We start from the raw sequence: 27,390 nt of genomic DNA on the forward strand, positions 1-27,390 counted from the left end.
TTCTCTGTGTAGCCCTGGCTGTCCTGGAACTCACTCTGTAGCCCAGGCTGGCCTCGAACTCACAGAGATCCGCCCGCCTCTGCCTCCTGAGTGCTGGGATTACAGGCGTGCGTCCCCACCGGGGCTGGTCTCTTCCTTATTCTTCGTAGGCACTCCCACCCACCACAGCCTCCATCCCATGTCCCTAACCAGCTCTGTGCTGGACAGAGCATTTGTCATCCTAAACCACACCTCTCCTTGTCAGGTCCTAACCTGCCGTGGGCATCCTATTTGGAGTTCTCAGGTACCTTGCCATATCTGCAGCAAAACTCCACCAGTTTACCAAAACTGGTCCATAGCTCTCTGTGCTCAGTGGATGGTACTGTCACATCAACTCACCCACCAATTGAAGAAGTACATAGGCCCTTTAATCCCAGCACTCAGGAGGCAGAGCCAGGAGGATCTCTTGTGAGTTCGAGGCCAACCTGATCTACAGATCGAGATCCGGGCAGGCACCAAAACTACAAAGTGAAAACCTGTCTCAAAAAAAAAAAAAAAAAAAAAAAAAAAAGATGGCTGGGCAGTGGTGGCGCACACCTTTAATCCCAGCACTCAGGAGGCAGAGCCAGGAGGATCTCTGTGAGTTCGAGGCCAGCCTGGTCTCCAAAGTGAGTTCCAGGAAAGGCGCAAAGCTACACAGAGAAACCCTGTCTCGAGGAAAAAAAAAAAAAAAAGAAGTACATAGCCACCCACCCAGTAATGGCCTATAACTGAGCGCCTGTCAACACAAAGGTGAGCTTGTCAACAAACTCCTGTATGTCTGCCAGCCCAGCGGTCACATTACAACAGTAGGTTATGATGTGAGAAACAAGAATGAGAACCTGACTCAGTCAGGTTACAAACAGACTCCTGACCGCTGCGTGTTATCTGAAGGAGGAGGACTAGGCAAAGATGGGACTGTACCCCAAGCAGACACTTCACAGCACCCACGAAAGCACCAAAAACCACTCTGCCCCATCTATGACTACAATATGCTCTTGGCTTTCTCATACCAAAGTCTACTGGTCCAGCTCCCGCAGTCAATCTTGATGGGTTTATATATATATAAAATTTTTATTTAAATTTTTTTTTCTTTCCTTTTACATACCAACCCGTTCCTCCTTCCTCCTCTTCTCCCACTGCCCCACCTACCCCCTTCCTCCTACATCAAGGCTGAGTAAGTCCTGGTCCCACTGCTAGGGGACTCACAAACACATCAAGCCACACAACTTTCACCCACATTCAGAAGGCCTAGTTTGGTCCCAGGCAGGCTCCTGATGTTAAGATAAAGCCAAAATCCATGACAGACCTATCAAATTATCTTGTTCTGGACCCGCACCTCTGCAGCCGTCAGACATTATCCACTGTCTTCTACAGACTCCCTGTGGGTCCTCAAACACCTGCCTCACCAGGTCTTTCACACACACTGGCCACCGCCTGGAACACGCCACCCTGTCATCTGTTCCATTCTTAAGCCTCAGCTCTAGACCACCCTCGCTCCTACATACACCCAGTCTAAGCCCAGTGTTCTCCAGGCCTGTGCCCTTCCTCAGTGTGGTCAATTTGAAATCATGAATTTGTGGGGTACCCCCCACGAACCACCTCTGCTCCACTCATCACCCTTTTTCAATGCTTAGGATGTGACACAGATTTAAGGAATACAAAAGGATTAGTTCACCAATGCTCTGTGACTCTCTGGGTCTCTGGGCTTGTATTAGAAAACATCAATGTTCTGACACTTGCCTTGTAAATACTCTGAGAAAACTCAGTGACAAAAGTATTATCTACTGGCCAGATAGATGCTACTGGCCACGTGGTGGCACTTTAACCCAGCACTTGAGAGGCAGAAGCAAGCAGCTCTCTGTGAGTTTGAGGCCATCCAGGGTACAAAGCGAGTTCCAGGACAGCCAGGGCTGTTACACAGAGAAAACTTGTCTGTATTATCCCCAAACTTCAGAATTACATGAGGGATTTCAGCACAGTAAAAGCAAAAGTTCATAGTCCCTCCTTTATTTTCATTTGGTCATACACACTTTAAAAAAAAAAACCATGCATACACTCACAAAAGAACCAGACATTAGGAGTTAGAAAAGTTTAAAACAGGACTTACAAGTGGAAAAAATACCCCAGGCATCGGAACAAATCAAATCAACTACTGAAAATGCCTTTGTTCAAAACACAACCATATTTGTTTTTATATGAGATTTTTGTTTGTTTTGTTTTTTTAAAAAAGGGAACCATTCAGAAATAAGGGACAAGCTTCTTAGACCGCTGTGGGTGGGCCTTGGCCTTTCTTCTGGAGGCCTTTTGCTAATCACAACCTCTTCCCTCTCCCTATGCACTGCATCTGGAATGTAGGCAGCCTAGGCCTACCCTGGAGACAGGAGCTACAGAGCGTCCAGGATGTGATCGATCTTGGTGACCAGCTCCTGGCGTTTCCCTGAGCTGAGCTTTTCATTCTCGATGTACGCATCCTTCTTGAGCTTGCCAGCCACCAGCCTCTCGGCCTCCACTGCCGACTTCAGTACCAGTTCCTTGACCTGTGCATCCAGCTTCTGCATTTCACTCACCTGGCAGAGACAAGATCAGGGAAGGGTTTGAGAGGTGCCCTCTCACCTGACTCAACAAGCCCCATCGGCTGCCAGGCCTACAGATCCAGAGCCCCACAGGAAGTCCCATAGAGCAGTGCCAATGGCAGAGGGCTGGCACGCAAGAAAACAAGCCAGGCTCCAAACAGCAGCTTCACCACCCACAGGCCATGTTCTTTTCAGCTCTGACAAGCAAGGTGCTTTCCACCCTAACAACTGAAGAGTGGAAACCACAGGACCCCAGTGTGGAATACTCCTCTACACCTTGTGAACACATGCTGCTGTGACTGGTTTAATAAAGAAGCTGATTGGCCAATAGCTGGTTGGGACAAGGTTAGGCAAGAGAACCAGACTAAGGACACTGGGAAGAAGAAGGGCAGAGTCAGAGGAGTCACCAGACATGGAGAGGGAACAGGAGATACAAGACGAAAGAGAGGTAACACCACATGGCAGAATGTGGATATGGGTTAGTTTAAGTTGTAAGAGCTAGTTAGCAATAAGCTTGAGCTATCAGCCGAGCATTTATAATTAATATTAAGTTTCTAAGTGGTTATTTTGGAAGCTGCTGGTGGAACAGAGCTGATCACAGTACTGATGAAAAACTCTGCCTACACTTCAGCATCATGACTAGCACACAGGCTCCATGAGTGCCCCCTCTCTCTACTAGGACTAGAGATTAGTTATGACAAAGACCAACAGGTGATATCCACTGTCACCTGTGTGCCAGGCTCCAGAAGCAGGAAGGACAGAGAAGGTGTCCTGCCTTCAAATGGCTGACACATAAAACCCAGGTAAGCAATGCAGGGCTGTTTCACAGCGCTGCTGCAAAGGAACTAAAGGGCTAGTAAAAGGTCCAGGGCGGAGGTGGAGGAGCTAACAGGAGCCCAAGAACTCGGAGGGCACTTTTTAAAGTAGGTAGTACTTCCTTTACAGATAAGAATAGCTAGCTCCCACAGCACATGACTGACATGAACCACACCTTTCAGGTATTGTGAAAGACTACTGACTTCCCATTATCCACAAGGATGCTCAGACACAAAAATTAGGTAATGTGCCCCAAGTTTAGATAGTCTGGATCAGAGCCTGGGATTTATGTTTGGGTGCCTCTGCACCTCCCCCCTCCCCAACATCTTTTTTGAGAGTCTCACCCCCTGGCCAGGACTCACCTTGACCTCATTATGTAGCCTAGCAGGACTTCATCTGGAAATACATGCCCCTACACTTACACATGCATTTCCAGAGTGCTGGGGTTAAAGGCGTGGCCATCTGGAGCTGAAGATGGCATCTGGAGAGGGGGATACCGCTCTTACTGCCAACCACATGGACACAGAGCTCGAGAAGCTGCACAACTCCTCCAAAGCCAGCCTACAGATACCACAGGTTCGTGTCCTACCACAAGTACTGGCTGCTTGAAGAGCCTAGCTTACCCCAGGAGCAGGATGGGTGCTCTTCTGACAAGTGGGAACAGTCCCTGAAGTGGAGCGCCACAGACAAGTGACTCTCAACACTAGTACTTACTCTGTCACACAGGTCAGAGCCTTCTGTCTTCAGCCTGGACTGCAGCACAGCAATCTCACTGGTCACAGCTTTGTGCTCTGTCTCCAGGCTCTTCTTGCCACTACTGAGAGTAGAGGCATCCCGGGACTGCTTGTACCTATTGATGGTCTCATCAAAGTGACGGTAGAGGCCTAATCTCTTGTTGACCAGGGTCAAGACCTGCTCTGTGATACAGGCCACTTTCATCCTGGCTTCTGCAGCTGGATCCTGGAGGGCAGAGAGACCATGTCTGTCAACATAGGCCGGTGCTCCCTCCCACCCATCTGTCATAAGATGCCTACTGCCACCAGCCAACGGAGGTCACCTTAGGAGGCTGGGAGTCAAACCCTTCTGACACTCAGAGGCCCAGGCTCTACAACCAAGACTGGAGGAGACATCAAAACGAAGCGAACACCACTTTACAGTTCCACAGGCACATGGTCGTGACCAGGACAGTAATGGTAGGACGTGCCATGAAACTGGCACAGCAACAGCTCATCTCTAGTCATGGAAGACTTCGGGGAAACTATCACATCTCACCCCTTCAAAGGTTTTCAGAACTTCAGGAAGGAACAGGAACTCTTTCTGCCATTTACCATTCCTTAGAGGCCCCACCCTCCCTGGTTCCTCTCACTATGTGTCCACTGGCAAGGCCTGCCTGACAACTCAGAGGCTGGCTTAGGTCTGGTGACACAAGTTACTTTTACATAGTAAATCCTTACAACTTTAACACGAGGTAGATATAGACATAGTAAACAACTGATCACTCAGTGTCACCTCTGCAGAGGTAAAAGTAATAATGGGGACTGCTCTGTGAACTGACAGAGGGGAATTCCAGGGTATACTTGACAAAAGGAAAATGCTAAGTACAAAAAAATACATTCAGTCTCTACCTTTAGAGTAAGAAGAGATAATAAAAAGTATCTGCCTAGACCCACAGCCAAACACTAGGTTGAGGGCGAGCCCAAATTAGAGATGGCAATTGGGTCCTTCCCCTTGGAGCTCTGGGAAACCCTGAGGAAGAGGGGAAGGAAGAAATGTAGGAGGCAGAGGGGTGGAGGACACCAGGAGAACATGGCTCACAGAATCAACTAAGCAGGGCTCACATGGGCTCCCAGAGACTGAAGCGGCAATCACGGAGCCTGCCTGGGTCTGTGCCAGGTCCTCTGCACATATGTTATGACTGTGAGCTTGGTGTTCTTGTGGGACTCCTAACAGTGGAGTGGCGGTGTCTCCGACTCTTTCACCTGGTCTTGGGACCCCTTTCCTCCTACTGGGTTGCCTTGCCCAGTCTTGATATGAGAGCTGAGAAAAAAATTTTTTTTAATTATCTGCCTAATTTTTTTAAAACCACAAAAACAGAGAGGCTACCAGGGACTGATGAAATTAATTTCCTATAAGACAAGAAGGGAGGACAAGGCAGAATTGCCATTTTAGAATTCTGAATTTCAAACATAGTAATTCATAACTAAAATTAGTATTAGCAATGTCTGGGTGTGAGGCACACACCTTTAATCATAGCAGTACTGGAAAGCTGAAGGAAGTAGATCTCTGAGTTTGAGGCTGGCCCGGTCAACACGGCAAGTCTGGACCAACTAGAGCTACATAGTGAGAACTTGGTTCCCCTGCTCCCCCAACTTAGCAATGATGGAAAGGAAATTAAACTGAAATTCAAACACAAATAAGCAAACTTAAGATTTCAAATAAAAACACAGAAAAAGAGAACTAACCCAAGTGCCCAGGGGACACAGTAACATCACGATCTCCATAGGAACACAGAATTACATCCTTCCAGACTGTGTCAGAGCATACCATGAGCGTGGCAGTTTTGAAGCCACTGTTAACCAACTCAGCAAATGAAGACAAAGGGACTCTGCTGGGCGCAGGAGGCAAGAAGTAAGGGAACATAGGCAAGAACCCTAGGCCAACTGGATTGAGTTAAAAGCAACAATGTTCCTTCTTACACGTTTTCCCTCTAGCTGGCTGCTCAAAAGACAGAGCAAAAATGACCCCCACAAGCACTGATCACACCCAAAGCACAGCCTATCTCACTGGGTGAGGCCTGTTTGGCTCCTGCCTCTGGTGCCCAGCACGGGGTCCAGACTCCCTTATCAAACAGTACTGCTGGTAATAATGAGAAAGAAGGGAACTGAAGGGAAGGAAAGAGACAAACAAAGAGAAGATGGCCTTCAGTCAGCAAGCAGAACCCTAAGGAAAGAAAGGTGGGGGCCAGGTTGGCAGTATCTGATGAAGTCTGATGCCATCTCCCCACAAGGCACTCCCACAAGGGAAGGGACAGAAGGTACTGCTGACATGACCAAGAGGACATGCCACCTCCATGTTCAGCTGAACAACATGTAGCAAACAGTAGAACCACCACCACCAATCACTCAATGGTTCTCCTGCCTCCCCTAGTGTCCAGGGTGTTTCCACAACCAAGACAAGGCAGGAAAGCAGGGACTTAACATAAGGCTCAGTGGCCACCTGGTACACCTGAGACCCTGGGTTCCACCCCCAGCACCACATGGGGAAGAAATGTCTCTCTAGTGAGAATCTGCAGAGGCCTGGAAAATGTAGGGACTTACAGCCACAGGTCCTATCTAGCTCACTGTGGAGATGTGTGTGACACATCACAAGGGCACAAGGACACAAGGACTGTCAGAAACAGATAGAAGACAACCAAGTACCTTGGTGATGGAAAAGTCCAGACGGACATAGACGATGACGGTGAAGAACAGAATGTAGAAGGCAGCCACAACCAGCAGAGGCTCCTGTAGCATGAGCACTTTGTTGAAGGTGTAGTGCACCTGCAAGAGCCAGGAAGAAGGTATCAGGAAAGAGCAGCTCAGATCCACAGACCAAAGCCACTGCTTTCAGCAGCTCCAACAACAAATAGCACAGCCACTCACCACAATGTCCTGAATGTGCTGCTCAACCAGATTTTTCTTGTAGGCCACAATCACTGGGCGGCCGAATGTGTCGAGGTAGGTGTAGTGCAGCTCATCTGCGGCACGGCTAATATCATAAGGACTGTCTACCTGAATGTTCCTGGAACACAGACACAGTACAGCCTCAAACAAAGCACAGCGACAATGAGGGTGTGGGCTGCAGAATTCTAAGGCTATCAGGAGGCTAAATTCACCCTGCCCGCTACAGGCATCTAATATCAGAAAGCTAAAGACCAGGCTGACAGTCTCCCTCCAGCACTCACAAGGATGGGCTCACAAAGTGAACACAGCCTCCCAGTACAGCCCACCTAGGGCGCGTCTCTTAGCCACCTAAAGAGTGCCTTGGGAGCTATTCCGAATGCTCCCTCCTCATAGGAATCAGTCTCTTTCGGAACTAGGGCATGTTATTACTTTCTGGCCAGGCCTGCAGTCCCTAGGGGAATAGTAACACAGTAGTTTGACTTGAAGGAATAACCCCTCCTCCATGGACTAGTCAAAGCATGTCAACCTGGTCATCAGAATGGATATATGAACCAACAGACACCATTCAAACACTGTGACACAAACTATAAGCAACTTACACTAAGGATAGGAGCCATAGAAGTGCTCATCTGCTCCTACCAAATGGAGTCCTCCAGAGGCCCCTGGCTCCTTCCTCAAGTCAGCAGTTCTCCTACACACACACACACACACACACACACACACACACACACACACTCACTCCTGCAGTACTGGAACTTGACCCCAGAGCCTTACAAACAGTGAGTTACACAGCCCCAGCCTTTGTCTTCCCACCTTCCTTCCCAACTCCTAGCTCTTTAAGATAAACTCTCACTTTATCAACATCTCTTTCCCAAGCTGCTCCAAATGACCACAGATGATTCCTCCTATTTATTAAGACAGACTCTGAGAAAGGCCCAGGAAACAATGGTGACACAGCTACTCCACTCCCTCATTCTTTGTTAACACAGCAACGTCTACCAATTCTTCTTTATTAGATAGGCACTTGCTACATATAGCCCAGGTTGGCCTGGAATGTAGCCCAGGCTGGGCTCCAACTCAAGATCCTCCAGGCTCACTTCCCAAGTCCTGGGATTATAAGTGTGCACCTCTGTAATCCCCTCCACATTCCTCCCTGGCATTAGACTCAGGCCATTACTCTGGTTTATTGAGGCACCTCTGGCTTCTGCTTCAGACATATGGAGGCACTATGTTTTTGGAAAGTTTCCTGACTAAAGCGTGTGCCCTCCTCTGAATCTAATTTTCCCTTCCCAGCTTTAGTCAAAGGTTCCACAGAAAGGCTTCTCAGTCAAAGCTATTTAATGAGTACCTACACTCTACCCCTAGAACACAGGTCTCTCATGTGACACCAGACACTATCAGAGAAACGGGGTACAGAGGAAAGAAACAGTCACTTACTTGGCTCCCTCAGGCAAGATGATCTTCACTGTCAGAGAATCTATCACTTGCTCATCAAACACATGGTCCACAAATCGCATCTTCAGTGCATACTGGTCACCTGAGAATCATCAAGTACAGGCAACAGTGTGAGCAGAAAACAAGATGGCTGACAGGAAATTACAAGATATGAACTTTCTCCTTTTATACAAAGAGAGAGAGATGTTATCAAGAGTTCATTGGCAAGAGCTGGTGGGTTGAAAGATCAAGGTGACAGTTCAGGCTTTTTGTCTCTTCTCCAATCTCCACAGAAAGACAGAACAACTATAAACAATGTCAAAATTCTCAGACACTTATAACACAGCACCCTCTTCAGCTCAGATCACCCACCACAGCTGGGCTTGTGGATCTGAGACATCTCCTCATAGGAGGGTCATGGGACCCTCAACTGAGTATCTAGCATGACTGTCAGATATTTGCATAAAAGTATGCCCTAATGCACATGTCAGCCGCAGGGCCTCTAGGGAAGGGGCTAGACTAGTTATTGCTAGGGAAGGCTAAGAGAAGGGAGCTCTCCATTTGTAACTATGGGGAAGTCATCATCCATGCCAACTTTCCAGCATGGCTGCTTTAGGTCACCCACACTCCTGCCAGTAGCCCCTTACCTAGACTCTGTATTTAAGCCTGATAAACACTGGTTCCCCAGGGGAAATTGATGGACTCTAACTTTGATCTGTCACTGGGACCTTATAGGGGAGGGGGCAGTAAGATATGGCCTAGTCTTCCCAATCCCTGGAAAGAAGTTCTCACAATACAACAACAGCCAAAAGACCTGCAGGTCAGAGTGTGTGTGAAGGAGAAAGCAAGAGGAAGCTACGTGGCAACTGATGGGAGAAAGAAGAGAAGACCCACAACAGTTAAGAGTGTCTCCAGAGAGCAGAGCAGGTCAGCAGATGAATCCCCAAGGAATCTTACGCCTGGCTCAGCAGGAAAGAGACAAGCCTGGAGAGCCCAAGTCCTAGCTGCCTAGCCCTGAAGAATTTGAAAAGATACCAGAGTAGCCCTTCAGAAAAAGAATAAAAACTGCAGCCAGGCAGAGGCAGGTGAATCTCTGTGAGTTTAACACCAGCTTGGTCTACAGAGTTCCAAGACAGCTGGGGCTACACAGTGGAATCCTGTCTCGAAAACAAAACAAAAACTGTAAAATGTAGAAGAGCCAAGTGAGCAGTTTCTTCCACCCCCACAGACGTACTGGGGACTGAACCAAGGACCTCACACAAGCTAGGCAAGCACTCTGCCACTGAGCTACAGCCACAGGGGTGAAGAAAGCTCAGAGGGCAAGCCACACATTACTGGATGCCACACAAGAGCACAGAGAACTGAACCATAAGAAAGGTGTCCTAAACAAACCCTACTTTAAGTTCATACCAGAAACCAGCATTAGAAAAGTTAAAGGTGCAGGCTAGGGCGATGACTCAGAAGGTAGGACACTTGCTACCAGACCAGATGACCTGGGTTCAATTGCTGGGACTCATAAGGAAAAAAAGAACGACTTCCAGAAGCTGACCTCTGACCTTCACATGAATACTGTGTCAAAGGTATGTCCACACACATGCACACAAAATAAACAGATAATGTAATTTTTACAAAGAGAGAGAACAAAGAAGGCAAGTATGCCTGTAATTCCAGCACTTAAGGAGAGACTGTCTCAAACAAACACACAAACAAACAAAAATAAAAACAAAAACAAAACAAAACAAAAAACAAAGAAAAGAAAGAAGCTGAGACAGGAGGATCTCAAGTTATAAGAAAGACACTATCTCAAAAAACTGGTGCTAGCCGGGCGGTGGTGGCACACGCCTTTAATCCCAGCACTCGGGAGGGAGAGCCAGGTGGATCTCTGTAATTCGAGGCCAGCCTGGTCTACCAAGTGAGTTCCAGGAAAAGGCGCAAAGCTACACAAAGAAACCCCGTCTCAAAAAAAGAAAAAGAAAACCAAACAAACAAACAAACACCCTGATGCTGTTCCTCTGCAATCCTGTCATCCCTGTACTCTTCAGAACCAAAAATCTCCCTGTGGAATTAGACAACAAGTGTACAGGCAAATGCACTGTAAATGCTTAATTTTCTACAGAGATAACGTACAGTGAGCCCCATGACATAAAGGCATAGAATTTCACAAGCTCAGAGCAATGAACACCCCTAGTTCTCATATTATGGACTTAAATACCATTGTTGAGCACACCAAGGCTTCTTGGAGTGATGGCTGACATAAGGTCTGGAGCACAAACTATACAAGTTTACAAGTTAATCTCCCCTCCCCCAGGGTTTCTCTGTGTATCCCTGGCTGTCCTGAAACTCGATCTGTAGACCAAGCTGGCCTGAACTCAAGAGGTCTGCCTGCCTCTGCTTCCTGAGTGCTGGGTAGGATCAAAGACGTGGGCTATCACCGCCCAGCACAAGTTGATCTTTTTATAAGACAGTGAAGAAGCTAAAAGAGATTCAGGAGTTTAATTTGAAGAGGTGCCCAAACACTAAAGGTAGATGAATAGAAGCATCAACTTGAATACCAGCAAAGAAATATATGAACTTTACACGATATTTAAATCTTTACTTATATAATGACTTAGGAACGGGAGCTGAACGTATCTCAGTGGTTCCACAGCTGCCCAGGGCTCAATCCACCCAAAGAGAGGAAGAAGGAAGGAGGAAGGGACCAAGTATGCCAGTAAAACCATCAGTAACCCAGGAAATCATGAGTACTCCTGCATGGACCCTGACTTTCCCTACATCAACTGCAGCCCAGGAACCAAGGGAAGTGAATCCTTGCAAATTCCAATCAATAAATGACAAGGAATGGTAGATTAGAGCAAAGACTTATAGTGAGCACCAACAGTGGAGATGTAGGACCTGAGCATCCAAAGAAGACACCACACAGAACTGTGCTTTCTAAGGGACGGGCACCTCATCACCTCTAGTCAGGCCAAAGCTCGCCCAGAACAAGGGACAAGGGACAATTTGCAGAAAACAAGAAAGACAAAGGGTGTTGTACTGAGTGAGCAGTCAGCAAGTCTAGACAGCAGTTACAGTGGAAGAGTCCAGTTCTTCAACAATAAATTGTAAAGGAAAGGGGAAGAAATGTATACACAGGGAGACTAAGAAACAGTATCTTAATAAGGACAAAACTTAACAAATAGTATCTAAAACTATGTAAGTGGTAATTAAAAAAAAAAAACAAAAAAACAAAAAAAAACCCTACAAGAACAAGCCTTTAATCCAGCACTCAGGAGACAGAGGCAGGTGGATCTCTGTGAGTTTGAGGCCAGCCTGGTCTATACAGCCAGCTCAAGGACAGCCAAAGTTATAACGAACTCAGCCTAGAAAAATAAACAAATAGATAAGAAAGAAAATATGATAGAATGTTTATAATCATTGGCTCTGGGTATTTGTATATAACCTTTTTAAAAATTCTTCATCTCTTTTGGAGACAGGGTCTCACTATGAAGCTCTGGCTGACCAGGAAACACTATGTAGACCATGCTGGCTTATAACAGAGATCAGTCTGCCTCTGCCTCAAAAATGCTAGGATTAAAGGTGGCCACCACCAAGCCTGGCCTTCAAACCTTCCCTTATTCCTGGACTTTATTATTATTATTATTATTTTAAACGATTCCAAATTAAGAGCTAGGTGGGCCTCAGTGGTATTTGCTTGGTTGTGGGTTCAGTCTCCAACACTACACAAAAAAATAAAACATCTGTGAGTACTGAGATGGGCCAGTTAGATGCTTGCTGCCAGGATGGCAACCTTAATTCCATAACTAAAAACCAAAGAGGAGAAACCAGCTCCAGAAAATTGTCCTCTGACTGACACACATGTGGCGCACGCACACACACACACACACGCACACACACACACAAAGAATTGAGAGAAAAGGAAATTCAAGAACTACATCTAAGAATTTAATTAGCTGATTTAAAAAAAATTTTTTTTTAAATAAACACCTACAAGAAGTTAAAAGAAGCTGGCCCTTTGTAATTCTATTCTTACTATGTTCAACACTCACCCAGATTATAGAGGTATTCATAGCTTGGGAGGTTGTAGCCAACAATGTAGTGTGTCTTCCACCCACCAAAGAGAGGAAATCGAGGCCGGATTTCCATTTCCACGGAGTCATCCAAAATAAGGAGGTGGCTGGTGGAAACATTACCAATCTCATCCCGGTAATACACATCCTGGGCAGCAGCAGGAAGGATGGTCTGCAAGAGAACAGAAATGCCTTCTAGAAAATCCAGGAACCTCTGCAGAAATATGACCTAGTAAGCATGAAGCCTGTACCAGACCCCAGACAGTAAACCTTTGAAAAAAAATTAACTTTTCCCAAGGTTTCAGAAGATCCAGACATCACATCTATTTCTCAATGAATGATAGAATCTTTTTAACAGGAAACAAGATATTTGCAAAGACCCTTGTGTATACTAAAGTTATAAGAAGGAAATTAAAGAGACAAGGAATTGAATCAAACTGTCAGTGGTTGAGTTTACACAGATCTCCACCCAACATGCTTGCACATCTTCTAAGTGTACTGACAAGGGAGAATGTAACATTTGTCCACATGAGTATTTCTGTAATATGTAAATATATAAAAATATTTGTAAGACTTCACTTAGACAAAGGCACTTTCCATCTATTACTTTTTTAATAGTTTAAGATGACTCTGAAGGAAGACCATACCCACGCTTCTCAGTTGTCTTCCCATCTGAGAGGCTCTTTCATTCTCTTACCTTCATATTTAAAATCTGTATTACATGAACATCACACACAAGCATACAACAGTAAGTTAGTAAATATAAGTTTTAGAGTCTTTTTCACAAACCAACTCTACTTCATAAAAACAAAAATAGCCTAAGACATGGTAGTATACTTCTGCACTTAAGAGGAAGCACCAAGGAGCTCAAGGCCATCTTCAGATACATATCAAGTTAGAGGTCAACCTTGGTTACACCAGACCCAATCTTTTGTTTGTTTGTTTGTTTGTTTGTTTTTTGGTTTTTTGAGACAGGGTTTCTCTGTAGCTTTGGAGTCTGTCCTGGACTAGCTCTGTAGACCAGGCTGGCCTTGAACTCACAGAGATCCACCTGCCTCTGCCTCCTGAGTGCTGGGATTACAGGCATGCGCCACCACCACCTGGCCAGACCCAATCTTAAAAAGCAAGCAGCAGGGATGGAAAGATGGCTGAGCAGTTAAAAACATTTGCTGCTCCATCATGAGGACCAAAGTCTGGATCCCAGCAACCATGTCAGATAGCTTACAAATACCTGTAACTCCAGCTCCAAGACATTCAACACTTTTCTGGTCTCTTCAGATAGGGGCTCATATACTCACACAACACACACACACACACACACACACACACACACACACACACACACACAATCTGTAAACCAAGGGAATGTTTAGGTGGTGGTATTATGTTTTTTCTTTATTCCAACTTTCTAAACAACAAAACAACTACAGTCTAGGGCAGTGGTTCTCAACCTGTGGGTCATAACCCACTTGGGGTCACAAACCACTTGGAGTCACCTAAAACCACCAGAAAACACAGATATTTACATTTCTATTCATAACAGTAGCAAAATTACAGTTATGAATTAGTAGTAAAAATAATTTTATGGCTATGTGGTGATGGTGCACACCTTTAATGCCAGCACTCGGGAGGCAGAGCCAAGCAAATCTCTGTGAGTTTGAGGCCAGCCTGGTCTAAAGAGCGAGATCCAGGAAAGGTGCAAAGCTACATAGAGAAACCCTGTCTTGAAAACAAAAAAAAAAAAACAAAAAAAAAAAGGTTGGGGGTCACCACAACACAAGGAACTGTATTAAAGGGTCACACCTTAGGAAGGTTCAGAACCACTGGTCTAGGGCCAGGCAGGCACAGTGGCACATGTCTACAATCCCAACACTTAGAAGCCAAGGCAGGAGTATCGAGTTAAAGGTCAGTCTAAGTTACACAGGTCGTTCGCTCGTTGCTAACCCGTGCTGCACAGAAAGAAAAAAGAAAGAAAAGCACTACTGATATAAATACAGGATGCTATTCACGTAAACACAAGAACGTTTTTCTTTAAAGGTCCTTCTGATGAACATTGATTTTCAATATCACCATTAGTTAATCCCAAAAAAACTGAAAAGCAAGAGAAAGAACACACTGATAAAGACACAGTTCCCACAGTGTCCAAGTTGGCCACTCATACCTTAAAAGATCGGATGGAGGAGATGCCACTGTCAGGCTGTCTCTGGTAATCATAGCGGGAGAAAGGCCCCTTCAGCACCGCGCCTGTATGCTTCAAGTCCACATTCTCCTCCACAGCAATATTACCCCAGTGAGAAACCTCGATGACCCGGGTCATACTGGTGATGGTTAGGAAAGGGCTGTTGTTCTCATAGTGTACTTTAAAAGTATCCTAGAAGGGAAGGAAACAGTTCACCACCTTGGCAACAGAGAAATCATTATTAGCTTAAAAGAAATTAACTAGAAAGGGCCTATGTATCATCACAGAATGGTTTACCAAGCATTAATATATGGAGTGGTTTTTGGATTTATTTCTAGTGTGTGTGTGCCTGTGTTGTGTGCCATATGTGTATAGGCACCAAAGGCCAGAAAGTGTTGGCATCACAGGAGATTATGAGCAGCCAGATATAGGTGCTAGGAAATGAACTTAGGTCCTCTGGAAGAGTAGCATGCGCTCTTAACCATTGAACCATCTCTCTAGCCCCTGCCAATAGAGGTTTTTTATGTTTTGTTTTTGAGAAAGAGTCTTGCTCTCAATTTTGTCATCTTCCTGACAGACTGGTGAGTACTGGAATTATAGGCCTGCACCACCACTGTCACCTTTTTGTGTGTGCGGTCATTTAGGCCTATAATCCCAATATTCAACAGGCAGAGGCAGGAGGATCACCATGCGTTCCAAGGCCACCATGGAAAACAGAGACCCTGTCTTATAATACATAGATGGATTAGATAGATAGATAGATAGATAGATAGATAGATAGATAGATAAGGCTGTGGCAGGATAACTATTCACACTGCGTGAAGATGTATGTGTCTTGGGTCACCTGCCTAAGGCACCTGGTTGCTTTAATAAAGAGCTGAATGGCTAATAGCTAGGCAGGAGAGACTAGGTGGGACTTCCAGGCAGAGAGGAACTCAGTCAGAATGAATCTAGGAGCACGGGAGATGCCAACATGGAGAAAGTCGGATGTACAGAACGGAGGAGAGGTAAAAAGTCATGTGGCAGAATGTTGATTAATAGAAAAAGATTAATTTAAGTTATAAGAGCTAGTTAGGAACAAGCTTAAGTAAGCTAAAGGCTTTCATAATTAACAATAAGTCTCCATGTTATTATCTGAAAGATGATAGCCCAAAAAAGTCCAACAAGAAAGTCCAACCATATAAGGCCAGGAGTGGTGGCACACACTTTTAACCCCAGCACTTGGAGACAGAGGCAGGCATATCTCTGAGTTTGAGATCAGCCTGGTCTATAGAGGGAATTCCAAGGACAGTCAGAGAAACTCCGTTTCAAAAAACCTAAAAATAAAATAAATAAAAGTGGGCGGAAGTCCAGCAGTCTCACAGCCTTTGCTCTAGATGATAAATATAAGCAACAATTCCAGGTCTCCATTGAGCGGAAATTCTGAGTTCAAGTGTCCGCATATTTCCTCAAGGTCTCTGCCAATTCTCCCAGAAGTTAGCTTTGTTTTACATTCTGTAGGAACAGAAAGATGTCTCAGGGCATTTGCTGCTGCACTTAGGACCCACATGGGAGAAGGGAAGACTACCAAAAGCTGTCCTCTGGGGTCAGACATGTGCTGTGGCACTCACACCAACACACACCACACACATACACAAATAATAAATAAGTAAGCAAGTAAGTAAATAAAAATTTAAAGAACTCTCTGGTGTTGGGAATTTATATGGATCAATGGCAGGGTGCCTGCCCAGCACATGAAGGACCTAGGTTCGATGAGGAGTAGGTAGAGGGCCTCTCTGGTCACTGAGTAATTCTAATGCCCTTTTATGAACTTGCCCATAACTCTATAGGAAGGTAATTTAAAATTAGAATGTTAGCAAAATACTCTTCTTCCCAAAGTCCATGAAGATAAGCAGATATTTTTTGTAACTTTACAAACTCTTATTCTCTCACTTTCTAACCACATCTTTTCAACCCCAAATGTACACACACTTGTGAGCACTCAGACTCAAATACACCCACATGCAGGCGAGCACGCAAGCATACATACACACAAAAGCTTACTTTCATTTTTAAAGTGCTCGTGGTGCTTTGTCCTGTTTTTGAAACAAGGAATATGAAGCCTGGCCAGCCTCAAACAATCCTGTTGTCTCTGCCTCCTGAGTGTTGGTGTTACAAGCAACTGTCACCGGGCGGTGGTGGCGCACACCTTTAATCCCAGCACTCAGGAGGCAGAGCCAGGAGGATCTCTGTGAGTTCGAGGCAGCCTGGTCTACAGAGCGAGATCCAGGAAAGGCGCAAAGCTACACAGAGAAACCCTGTCTCAAAAAACAAAAAAACAAAACAAAACAAACAAACAAAAAGCAACTGTCATCATCATTCCCAGCTTCAAGATGTTTGCTTGAGCTGGGAATGGGAGCTCACACCTGCAATGCCATCTGTCCAGGGAAACCGAGGCAGGACTGCCACAATTTAAGGTCAGCCAAGGCACAGTGCCAAAAATTTTTTTTTTTAAATTTCATGTTTTGATTTGCAATTTTTACTGTAGAATCTATTTCAGAGCCAGAGAGGACAACAGTTAAAGAGTTTCCTACTGGTCGGCAGTTCACATCTCTAGCTCCAGGGATTTGACCCCTCTAGCCTCCAGAGACATCTGCACTCATGTGCAACATACCCAGCCCCCAATCCACAATTTATTTAAAAAAAAAAAAAAAAAAAAATCTTTTTTTTTTTTTTCTTTTTTTAAGACAGGGTTTCTCTGTGTAGCCCTGGCTCTCCTGGAACTCACTCTGTAGCCCAGGCTGGCCTCAAACTCACAGAGATCCACCTGCCTCTGCCTCCCAAGTGCTGAGATTAAAGGTATATGGCCACCACCGACAAGCTAAAAAAAACAAATCTTAAAAATATATATCTACTATTTCTGAGCCAGGCATACTGGTGCATGCCTATATCCCAGGAGTTGGAAGATAAAGGCAAGATCAAGACTTTGAATCATCCTCAGCTACACAACCAGTTCCATAGGCTACATGAGATCCTGTCTGTCCCCTCCCCCAAAATCTATTACTGATAATATATGCAGAGAAATGTACATTATAGTGTTAAGCAGGAAAAAAGCAAAAGAAAACAAAACCCTAGCCATTCATCCAAACATTGGCAAATAATCCAAGGCAGCAATCAGAAATGGCTATCAAAAAAAGTATACATTGTAGTTATTAAACACATGAATTATGCAATACTATATATAACATGATCTCTACATTAATTCTATCTCTAAGCACAAGAATTCTGCAATTTATATAACAGCATCATCAATATTATCTCTAGCCAAGCATGGTGCTACACACCTGTAGTCTCAGTACTCTAGAGGCTGAAGCAACAGCCTGTGTTACAAAAAAGACAAGAACAGAGAGAACTCCAGGGAGCCAGTGCTGTAGCTCAGTGGTAGAGTCTTGTCTAGCATGTGTGAAGTTCTGGGTATAATCCCCAACTTGCCAAGAAAAGTGAGTGTGAGCTGAAGCAGGAATGACCCAAATTTGAGGAAGCAAGACCAATCTACAGATCAAGGACCAGGCTAGGCAGAGCTACACAAGACCCTATATCCAAAAACCTTACCTCCCTGCCAAAAAAAATTATAAAGGAAAAAAAAGGAAGGGAAAAGTAGACCGTCACAGAAGAGGATGTCAAGACTGTAAGAGCCAGAGGTTAGGGAAGACCAAACCAAAACAGTGTCTTCTAGACATGTAGACCTGACAGGACCACTGCGCTCGTGAACTCCCAGCAGCTGCACAGTCAGTCAGCACACTAGCATGGAGTGGGAAGGAGTGCATGAGCTCCTCCCCTAACTGAAGAGCTAGGGCCACTGCTCCTGGTAGGGTGATCACTCTCCAGAGAATGGCCCCACACCCAACACATATGCGGACAAAGCAAACTGGAGTCAATGGGCTTCTAAAGGGGGTGGGGGGCAGGAAGGTAAGGATGGATATGGGAAGAGTTAAGGGGAGGAGCAGAAGGTGAATACGACCAAAATATATTACACGACATTCTCAAAGAATAAAAAAAACATTTATTTTCCTAAGTTTAAAAAAGAAGAAAAAAGGGAAGGTAGAAGAGAAAGTAAAAAAGCAGGTAAAGAAAAGAGATCAAGGGTTGGGGATTTAGCTCAGTGGTAGAGCACTTGCCTAGCAAGTGCAAGGCCCTGGGCTCAAGGCCCTGGGTTCAATAAAAAGGGGAGAGGAGGTGAGATGGCTCAGTAAAGGCACTTGTCATCACACCTGACAAGGACCTGAGTTCAATCACCAAAACCGCATGGTGAAGGAGAGAAGTGGCGCTAACCACTGGCGAGCCCTCCTCTGATCCACGCACAGACATAAACAGTTCAAAGAAAAGAAGCGGAAGGGCAGCACTGGTAACAGGACAGGAAGCACCGTGACAAGCAAGCAGGTCTTCACACCAATGTCTCCACTTGGACATTTTTAAATTTTCCACAACAGTGTCATATTTTGTGTGTGTGGGTACTCTGCCAGCATGTATGTCTGTGTGCCACATGCATGCAGTCCCAGGGAGGCCAGAAGAGGGCAGTGGATCCCACAAGACTAGCTACAGACAGCTAGCTGTGAGCCGCCATGTGGGTCTGGGAGGTCAGCTCAGGTCCTCTAGATCAGTGGGTGCTCTTAACTGCCAGGACAGTTGTTTTCTTTTTGACACAGGGTCTCACTGTCTATCTCTGGCTAACCTGGAACTCTATGTAGACCAGGCTGGCCTTGAACTCAAGAGATTCTGAGTTCTGGGACTGAAGGTGTACACCACCTTGCCCCACAACAAAATTTTTTATCATGAATTTCTCTCCCAAGAGTACCAATACCGAGGCCCTTAGCCTCTGGGTCAGTTTATTATCATAATCACCCCAGTTTCTCTCTTTGTTTATCACTAACCTACCCAGAATGCCTCACTGCCTTCTCCCATGATGCCCACTTTCCAGACTCTGAACTCAGTTCCCAAAAGGAAGTTACTGTGACTACGAGTTACTTCAGGATAGGTTCAGAACAATTTCAGAATGCCACCCAGCACATACCATCCAAGCCTGGCAGTGATGGTCTCTGAAACCTACCTGACTGTAAGCAGGGATATCTTTGAAAGGTCCATAATCCAAGATGTCCTCAGATCGTGATGGGTTACCCAGCTTTGTGTAGCTTTCCACATTTCTGGAGGCAAGTTTGACTCGCATGGTCTGGGTCTTCGTTGGATAGGGAGAGTAGAAATAATGGTTGCCCTCAAATACCACAAACTGTTTCTCTGACTGAGTTATCTGAGTTGGATATGGATGAAGCACATGGGTGTAGACAGTTTCCACAACGACTGAGATCTTGGACCCAGGATCAAGAGCACCTGGAAGCTTGACTGTGAAAAATCTCCCACTGCAGGAAGACAGCAAGAGAATTAAAATTAAAGACACTGACCAGGCATGGTGGCACACACTTTAATCCCAGCACGCAGGAGGCAGAGGCAGATGGATCTCTGTGAAGTCTAGGCCAGTCTAGTCTACAGAGCAAGTTCTAGAAAAAACAAAAAAGACTAAAGATACTGAAAACAGCTAATATTTCAAGTCATAGTAAATTCCATACTCAAGATAAAAGTTATCAACCTTTAATATCTTAACTTAAGCCTTTAAAGACGGGTGTCCAGATGTCCATCCTAGATTTGTTTTTTTAATTTTTTTTAAGATTTATTTATTTATTATGTATACATTATTCTGCCTGCATGTGTCACTGCAGGCCAGAAGAGGGCGCCAGATCTCATTACAGATGGTTGTGAGCCACCATGTGGGTGCTGGGAATTGAACTCAGGACCTCTGGAAGAGCAGTTAGTGCTCTTAACCTCTGAGCTATCTTTCCAGCCCCCTAGATTTGTTTATGATAGCAAGAATGTAAAAACTACCAGAGACATATCAAGTGACAGACCTCTGATCCCAACACTTGAAAGATGAAGACAAAATGTAAGAATTCAAGGTCATCCTTAGTGACAAGAGAGTTTGAGGTCAGCTGGAGCTACATGAGACTCTCAAGAAAATGGGTGGCCAGAGAGACGGCTCAACAGTATGAGAATGGCTATTCTTTCAGAGGAGCCAGATTTGGTTCCCAGCACCCACATAGCAACTCACAACTCTAACTTCAGTTCTAAGGGGATATGACACCCTCTTCTGGCCTCTCAGGGTCTGCATGCAAGTGGTGCACACATATATACAAGCAAAACACACACACAAACACACACACACACACACACACACGCACACGCACACGCACACGCACACGCACACGCACGCGCACGCAAATCAACTAATTAATTTTAAAAAGAGATCCTGTCTTGTGGAAGACCCACTTCCACATTTTCCCTCAGGGTGCTCCTGAGGAGGGTGAAGTGAGATATATTTAGATAGAAGGACAGAGGGGAGAGAAACAGATAGAAACACAGGACAGCCTCGGGAGGGCTGGATCCTTATCCACCGGCCCCTTCTGTCTCTTCCAAAGGGTTATTTATAGGAATGTCAAGGGGTGGAGCAAAAGACCTCCCCCTAGCTCAGCCAAGTGCAGACCCTTCCAATCACCTAGTAACCATGCATGTGGTCAAGCAATCCTCTAATGCAGCCCTGCTGGGTAAAGCAAGCTCAGATCTCACTAGGAAACCTTTGTGGGCCTCCACACTGTCTTCAAAAACATTTTCTTTAAAAAATGCTTATGAGCCAGGTGGTGGTGGCGCACGCCTTTAATCTCAGCACTTGAGAGGCAGGCGGATCTCTGTGAGTTTGAGGCCAGCCTGGGCTACAAAGCGAGTTCCAAGAAAGGCGAAAAGCTACACAGTGAAACTCTGTCTCTAAAAAATAAATAAATGAAAATTTTAAAAGAATGCTTATGGGCAGGGAGATGTGTGAGCGGATAAAAGGCCTACTGTCAAGTCTGACTACCTGAGTTCAATCCCCAAGACTCACATGGTAGGAGAGAACCACTCCTGCAAGCTGTCCTCTGACCTCCACACACCAGCTGTAGCATGCATGCAAGTAAGTAGACACAGCCTATAAACAAATGAACCTGAATTTTCTAAGCCATGAAATGAATTTTTGTTAGACCTAGTAACTCATTAGTAAAACCTTGAAGGCCTTTTTTGTTTTGTTTTGTTGGTTTTTTGTTTTTTGGTTTTTTTTGTGTGTGACAGGGTTTCTTGGTGTAGTTTTGGTGCCTGTCCTGGAACTCACTCTGTAGTTCATGCTAGCCTTGAACTCACAGCGATCTGTCTGGCTCTGCCTCCCGAGTGCTGGGATTAAAGGTGTGTGCCATCACCGCCTGGCAAAACTTGAAGGCTTTTAAACATGTTCCCATGGAATTTATCCTCAATGATTAGATGACTCCATTTAGATCTCACAGCATTGTACATCATATTGCTATGTAAAGTTCAGACTAAGACAATACTCCAAGCTCTCTATCTTCTCCTAGGACAGTTTCATCCCCTTCTTGGCTTCAAGTATCAGATCTGCTTCTCTTTTTACTGCCGGTCCTGAGTAAGCGGTGTTTATGTTTCTTCAGCACCTCTGCTGACGGCCCAGTCAACTCAACATACCAGTACCATTCCCAGCAGACCCTGCCTCTGTTCTCAGCACTGCCATGTAGACAACTCTAAGCTAGACAACAAGGCATTTCCTGATAGCTCTACCTATGCTATCCCAAATATCTGGTCAGTCCACCTTAGAAAGGCCTCTCAGTCTGTTTGCTTACCTTTTCCCCTTAATTTTGGTTTCTCGGACTTCTAGGTTGCTGTCTTCCTCATCTTCTCCCTTTACCTGTAACAGAAAGAGTAGTTTATTCGTTTGTTACATTTTCAAGTTCTCAATTTTAAGCCGACTATTAACCAACTGTGGTCGGAATGAGAACGCCCCACAAAGGCTCATGCTTAAATACTTGGCCCCAGTTGGTGGAACCATCTGGGAAGGATTGGGAGGTGTGGCCTTTGTGGTGGTTTTAATAGTAATGGCCTCCATAGACTCAAGTGTTTAAATGCTTGGCCCATTGGGAGTGTCACTACTAAGGGGAGTGGCACTATTAAAAGGTGTGGCCTTGTTGGAGGGAGTGTGTCACTGTGGAGGCTGGCTTTGAGGTCATTTATGCTCAAGCTACGACCAGTGTGCCAAACAGTCTCCTGCTGCCTGAAGATCAGGATGTAGAACTCTCAGCTCCTTCTCCAGCACCATGTCTACCTGTACACCACCATGTCCTACTCTGATAATAATGGACTAAACCTCTGAAACTGTAACCCAGCCCCAATAAAATGTTTTCTTTATAAGAGTTGCCATGTTCATGGTATCTCTTCACAGCAATAGAAACCCTAACTAAGACCCCCTTCTGGGAGGATGTGTGCCACTGGAGTTGGGCTAAGAGGTTTCAAAAATACTCCAGTCATTCCCAATGTGCTCTATGCCTCCTGCTTGCAGATCAAAATGTGAATTCTCAGCTGCTTCTCCAGCCACCTGCCACCTCTGCTCTAATGCTCTGAAACTGTAAGTGCCAAAGAAGTAAATCCTTCTTTCTACTAGTTGCTTTGGTTTTGATGTTTTATATCATAGCAATAGAAAAGAAACTAATACACCAACTTTCTTACAATATTTCCATTAAAGTAACTTTTCAAAGTTTGTGTGTGTGTGTGTGTGTGTGTGTGTCTGTGAGAGAGAGAGAGAGAGAGAGAGAGAGACAGACAGACAGACAGACAGAGACAGCAAAGACACGGCACATATCTAGAGACTGAAGCAGGATCTCTCCTGCCGTTTCTGCTATGGTGGGTACTCCAAGCTTTCTGGCCAAGCTTCTAGATGATTCTTTTGTCTCTGTTTCCCATCTGAAGGTGCCAGTGTTGATATTACAGATGTGGACCACTGCTCCAGGCTTTTAATATGGGCTTCAGGACTCAAACTCCAATCATCAATCAAGCTTGCACCATGAATGCCTTTACCCCCTGAGCCTTCCCATTGGTCTAGAAATTTTGTTTGTAATGCTGGAGATTGAAGTCAAGGCCTTATTCATGCCAGGCAAATACCTTTACCAGTGAGCCATATCCCAACCCAACAATTTTTTTCTTCTACCTGAAACATAAGATTATTATCCTGAAACACCATCAAAGACTGACTGATGCATAGACAAAGTTCTATAAACATCCTATAAACATTTTCCTGAACAATCAAATACACATAAAGACTTTATCTCCATATCTACTTCCCAAACGTTCCAAAGACTTCTTTCTGAACATTTTTTTAATACCAAAATATCTGTAAGCACAAAATATAAGGAAACAACAAAAATATAAGGAAACAACAGATGTCCCATCTGTGACTCAAACTGTGGACCCCACAGAGTGGCAGCAGTAGCAAAGGCCTTGGGGAAGGAGCCCTAGTGGCCTATGGCACATTCTTGTACTTTCATCCTTTACTGCCACCAGACATGTAACCAGATTAACTCCAGAAGGCTGCTGAGGCTTCCTGAGGTGTTATCTGGAGTCACAGACTGTGGCAGTCTATGTGGAAAACATACACACACTCCACTCACCCTTAGCCAGACTAAGGGCAGTAATTCTCCACAGAGAACAGAAAGCTATGAAGAATAATTTCATGTGTTGTGCTGAGCTGAGACCTGCACTCATGGCCTAGTGCAGCTAAGCATGTGCTTTCCCACTGCACCACAGCCCAACCACACAGGAAAGTGTTGTCTTTTGTTTTGAGACAGAGTCTCACATAGTCCAAGCTAGCCTCAAACTCCCTTTTGAACTACTGATCCTCCTGCCAACTGCTGAAATTATATAAGCCATCATCACCATATCTCAACTCCAAAAGCAATTTCTTAAGTATTATTTTTAGTATTTCAGAAAGCCCCAAAAGTTATATAATCATTCTCAATGATATCATAGGCTTTAAAAAAAAATCCATTGCCGGGCGGTGGTGGCACATGCCTTTAGTCCCAGCACTAGGGAGGCAGAGCCAGGCAGGTCTCTGTGAGTTGGAGGTCAGCCTGGTCTACAGAGCAAGATCCAGGACAGGCTTCAAAACAACACAGAGAAACCCTGTCTCAAAAACAAAAACAAAAAACAAAACAAAATCCCTTATTTGACTAGAATCTTGCCACAAGGATAACATTCTAGTACACTCATGTGTATTCAGAAATCTTTGTTAATGCATAGCTTACTTATAGTCATGAAAAATATTCATTACTTAGTAAAAGGTAAGAGAGAGCCAGGCATGGTGCTACACAACACTAGTCCCAGTACATGGGATAAAGAAGAAAAATGACCCCAAGTTCAGGGTCATTTTTAACTATCAGCATTCTGGAGGCTGCAACAGGAGGATTCCAAGTTCTGATAGTCTTAGGGCTACATAACATGACCCTGTCTCAAAAAACAAAACACTACATAATCACTATTGTCCTTCTACCGGTTCCTAAAAGGAACTGTAATCCATCCAACATCACCCAAGTTTCCAACGCACTATGTGCTCTTTTTTACATTTATCATCCAGCTGTTTCTCACCAAGGTAAGGACTATAAAGCAGTTCATATATTCAACTGGTCTTCCAGAATTGACACAACTGTGAAAAAACCGGTGATGTAACTGCAGAGCTGAAACTTAAGACCTAATCTTATGTCAAGGCCAGAAAGCAGGGTGGCAATAATGCAGGAAAATACAGGGTATGGAACAAATTAGACTTTCATTTGCGGGGTTAATAGCTCCAAGGCCAGATGCTTCCACAGCCATATAATAATACCTATACCTCAAAAGGCTGCTATAAAAGTGGAGAATGCATTTCAAATACCTGCTGCAACCTTTTCTTTCTTTTTAATGTGTATGGGTGTTTTGCTTGCATGTATAATTGTACACCCTGGAACTGGAGTTACAAATGGCTGTGAGCCACCATGTGGGAGCTAGGAATTGAACTTAGATGCTCTGTGCTCTTAACTACTGAGCCATGCGGAGTGACCCAACCTGTGTGCATTCTCCACTTCGACAGCTATGATGAGACTGTGATCTGATTATATTGTGACTTCATTAAGTCATGACTGGCTTTCACAAAATAGGGCTGAACATTCAAAACATTCACAGGTGGCGCTGTCACTTAAATTAAGTCATGAATGTCTTTCCAGAAACATTTGAGTGAAGCTGTGCTTCAGGTGAACAAGGGTTCAGTGTGAAGGAGACAGAAGTCATTTCAGTGACAATTTATAAGCCCAGCTTTATAGCTCCATACAGTCAAGAGAATGTGGTGTGCTTAGAAATGTGATACTGTAATAACTAGTCTCCTCCTAATAAATTGGGTAATCACTTAATGGATATAGTTTAATGAAAACAGTAATAAAAAGCAACATGTGTGAATAGTCCCTCTATTCCCAAAGCCAACGATTTCTTTCCTTGAAAGCTGTAAAAGCGTATTCACTGAAAAAAAAGGCACAGAGGCTAATGCTGAAGTGTTCCAATGAGAGACGGTTGCGGAGGAGGAGACTGGGTTTCACCTTTCTGTACAGCAGAGGGGGCTCATTATTACTTGAACGACTTTTCAAGTGTGAACATTTAAAAAAGTATTCAGCAGCAGCTTTTAAAGGTGTGAGTAATGACAAACTTGGATACCAGAAATCTCTTATATTATTTCCGAACGCTGCTGTCCAGAGAGAATATCAAACAGACAACTGCATTCAGGAAGTAATCGATTTAACTCACTGATGGTCCTTCACTGGACGAGCACGTCCAGGGGACAGGGGGGAAAGCTAAGTGCCCGAAGTACCGCACTTGGCCACAGCCAAGACGTTCCTGTGGCGTGGAAGGTGGTCGCCAGGGGACCAAGGGGTCGCCTGGACTCCGGAGCTGCCACGTACGTGGGCGGCACCCGACGCTCCAAAGCTTGTGCTGACGTGTCGGAGAGGACACGCGGACAACAGGGGCGGCAGACCCCGACCTCTCCGCTGTCCCCTCCACACCAGCCTATCAGACAACCAGACGACGCCTCGTGGATCCTTAACGCCCTCAACTTCCCGCTCCGCCCCGGCCTCCCCAGGGGTCCCCGGCCCCTCTCTCCGCTCACCTGCACGCCGAGATGCGCCAGCCGCGACTCGAGTTCCGGCTCCAGGGCCAGAACGAAAGAGCTGGGTCGTGATGTGGAGCCGCCGCCCGGGTGCGCCAGGACCACCTCAGCCGTCACCTTGGCCAAGTGGCTGCTCAGGTCCACCGTGCGCTTCACCTCCTCGTTGACCAGCGGCTGAACCTCCGAAGAGGCGCTGCCGGGCGCCGGGGCCAGGGCCCAGAACCATAACAGCAGCAGCAAGCCGACCGGCGCCTCCATGACCGCGAGCTGAGCGCCGGCGACGCGCGCCCCGCCCCCCCGCCACGGAGCAACCGCTGATTGGACCACAGCTACACAAGATGGCGGGCCCCCGCCAGAAAGGACCCCGTCTCCGGGGCAACCGGGCAATCGCGGGGCGCCTGAATGAAAAATCTTAAAGCGCCGGCCTACCTCTTGAGAATGCACCGCTGTTCTTCACTACCAAGATGACACTTTAATGTGGCGTCATCCAAGGAAGTAATTCTATATCCTCATACGGCAGAAGAGCAGGAAAGAGTTTCCCTGGGGCAAGCCCCTTTACAAA

General features: G+C 45.4%; 1 protein-coding gene across 1 annotated transcript; it reads right to left on the reverse strand.

Moving 5' to 3' along the window:
• Nucleotides 1-2,000: 2,000 nt before the first annotated feature.
• Rpn1 (ribophorin I) lies at nt 2,001-27,131 on the reverse strand. Its single transcript, XM_036182604.1, has 10 exons — nt 26,829-27,131; nt 22,495-22,559; nt 19,839-20,145; nt 14,735-14,944; nt 12,553-12,745; nt 8,510-8,609; nt 7,052-7,190; nt 6,830-6,949; nt 4,125-4,370; nt 2,001-2,588 (listed from the first exon to the last, which is right to left on the reverse strand). The coding sequence occupies exons 1-10, from the start codon at nt 27,084-27,086 to the stop codon at nt 2,406-2,408; spliced, it is 1,821 nt and encodes a 606-aa protein (XP_036038497.1). The 5' UTR covers nt 27,087-27,131; the 3' UTR covers nt 2,001-2,405.
• Between the last annotated feature and the right edge of the window lie 259 nt (nt 27,132-27,390).

This window comes from Onychomys torridus, chromosome 3 (genome assembly GCF_903995425.1).
Source record: "Onychomys torridus chromosome 3, mOncTor1.1, whole genome shotgun sequence".
NCBI classification, from domain to species: Eukaryota; Metazoa; Chordata; class Mammalia; order Rodentia; family Cricetidae; genus Onychomys; species Onychomys torridus.

Bases quoted from the DNA above. Each gene is read 5' to 3' on its own strand.
- Rpn1 (XM_036182604.1), bottom strand. From the start codon at position 27,086: ATGGAGGCGCCGGTCGGCTTGCTGCTGCTGTTATGGTTCTGGGCCCTG. The intron at 14,945-19,838 runs GTAGGTTTCAGA...CTTCCCTTCTAG, and splicing joins ATATCCCTGCTTACAGTCAG to GATACTTTTAAAGTACACTA. The intron at 6,950-7,051 runs GTGAGTGGCTGT...TGGCTCTTGCAG, and splicing joins AGCACATTCAGGACATTGTG to GTGCACTACACCTTCAACAA.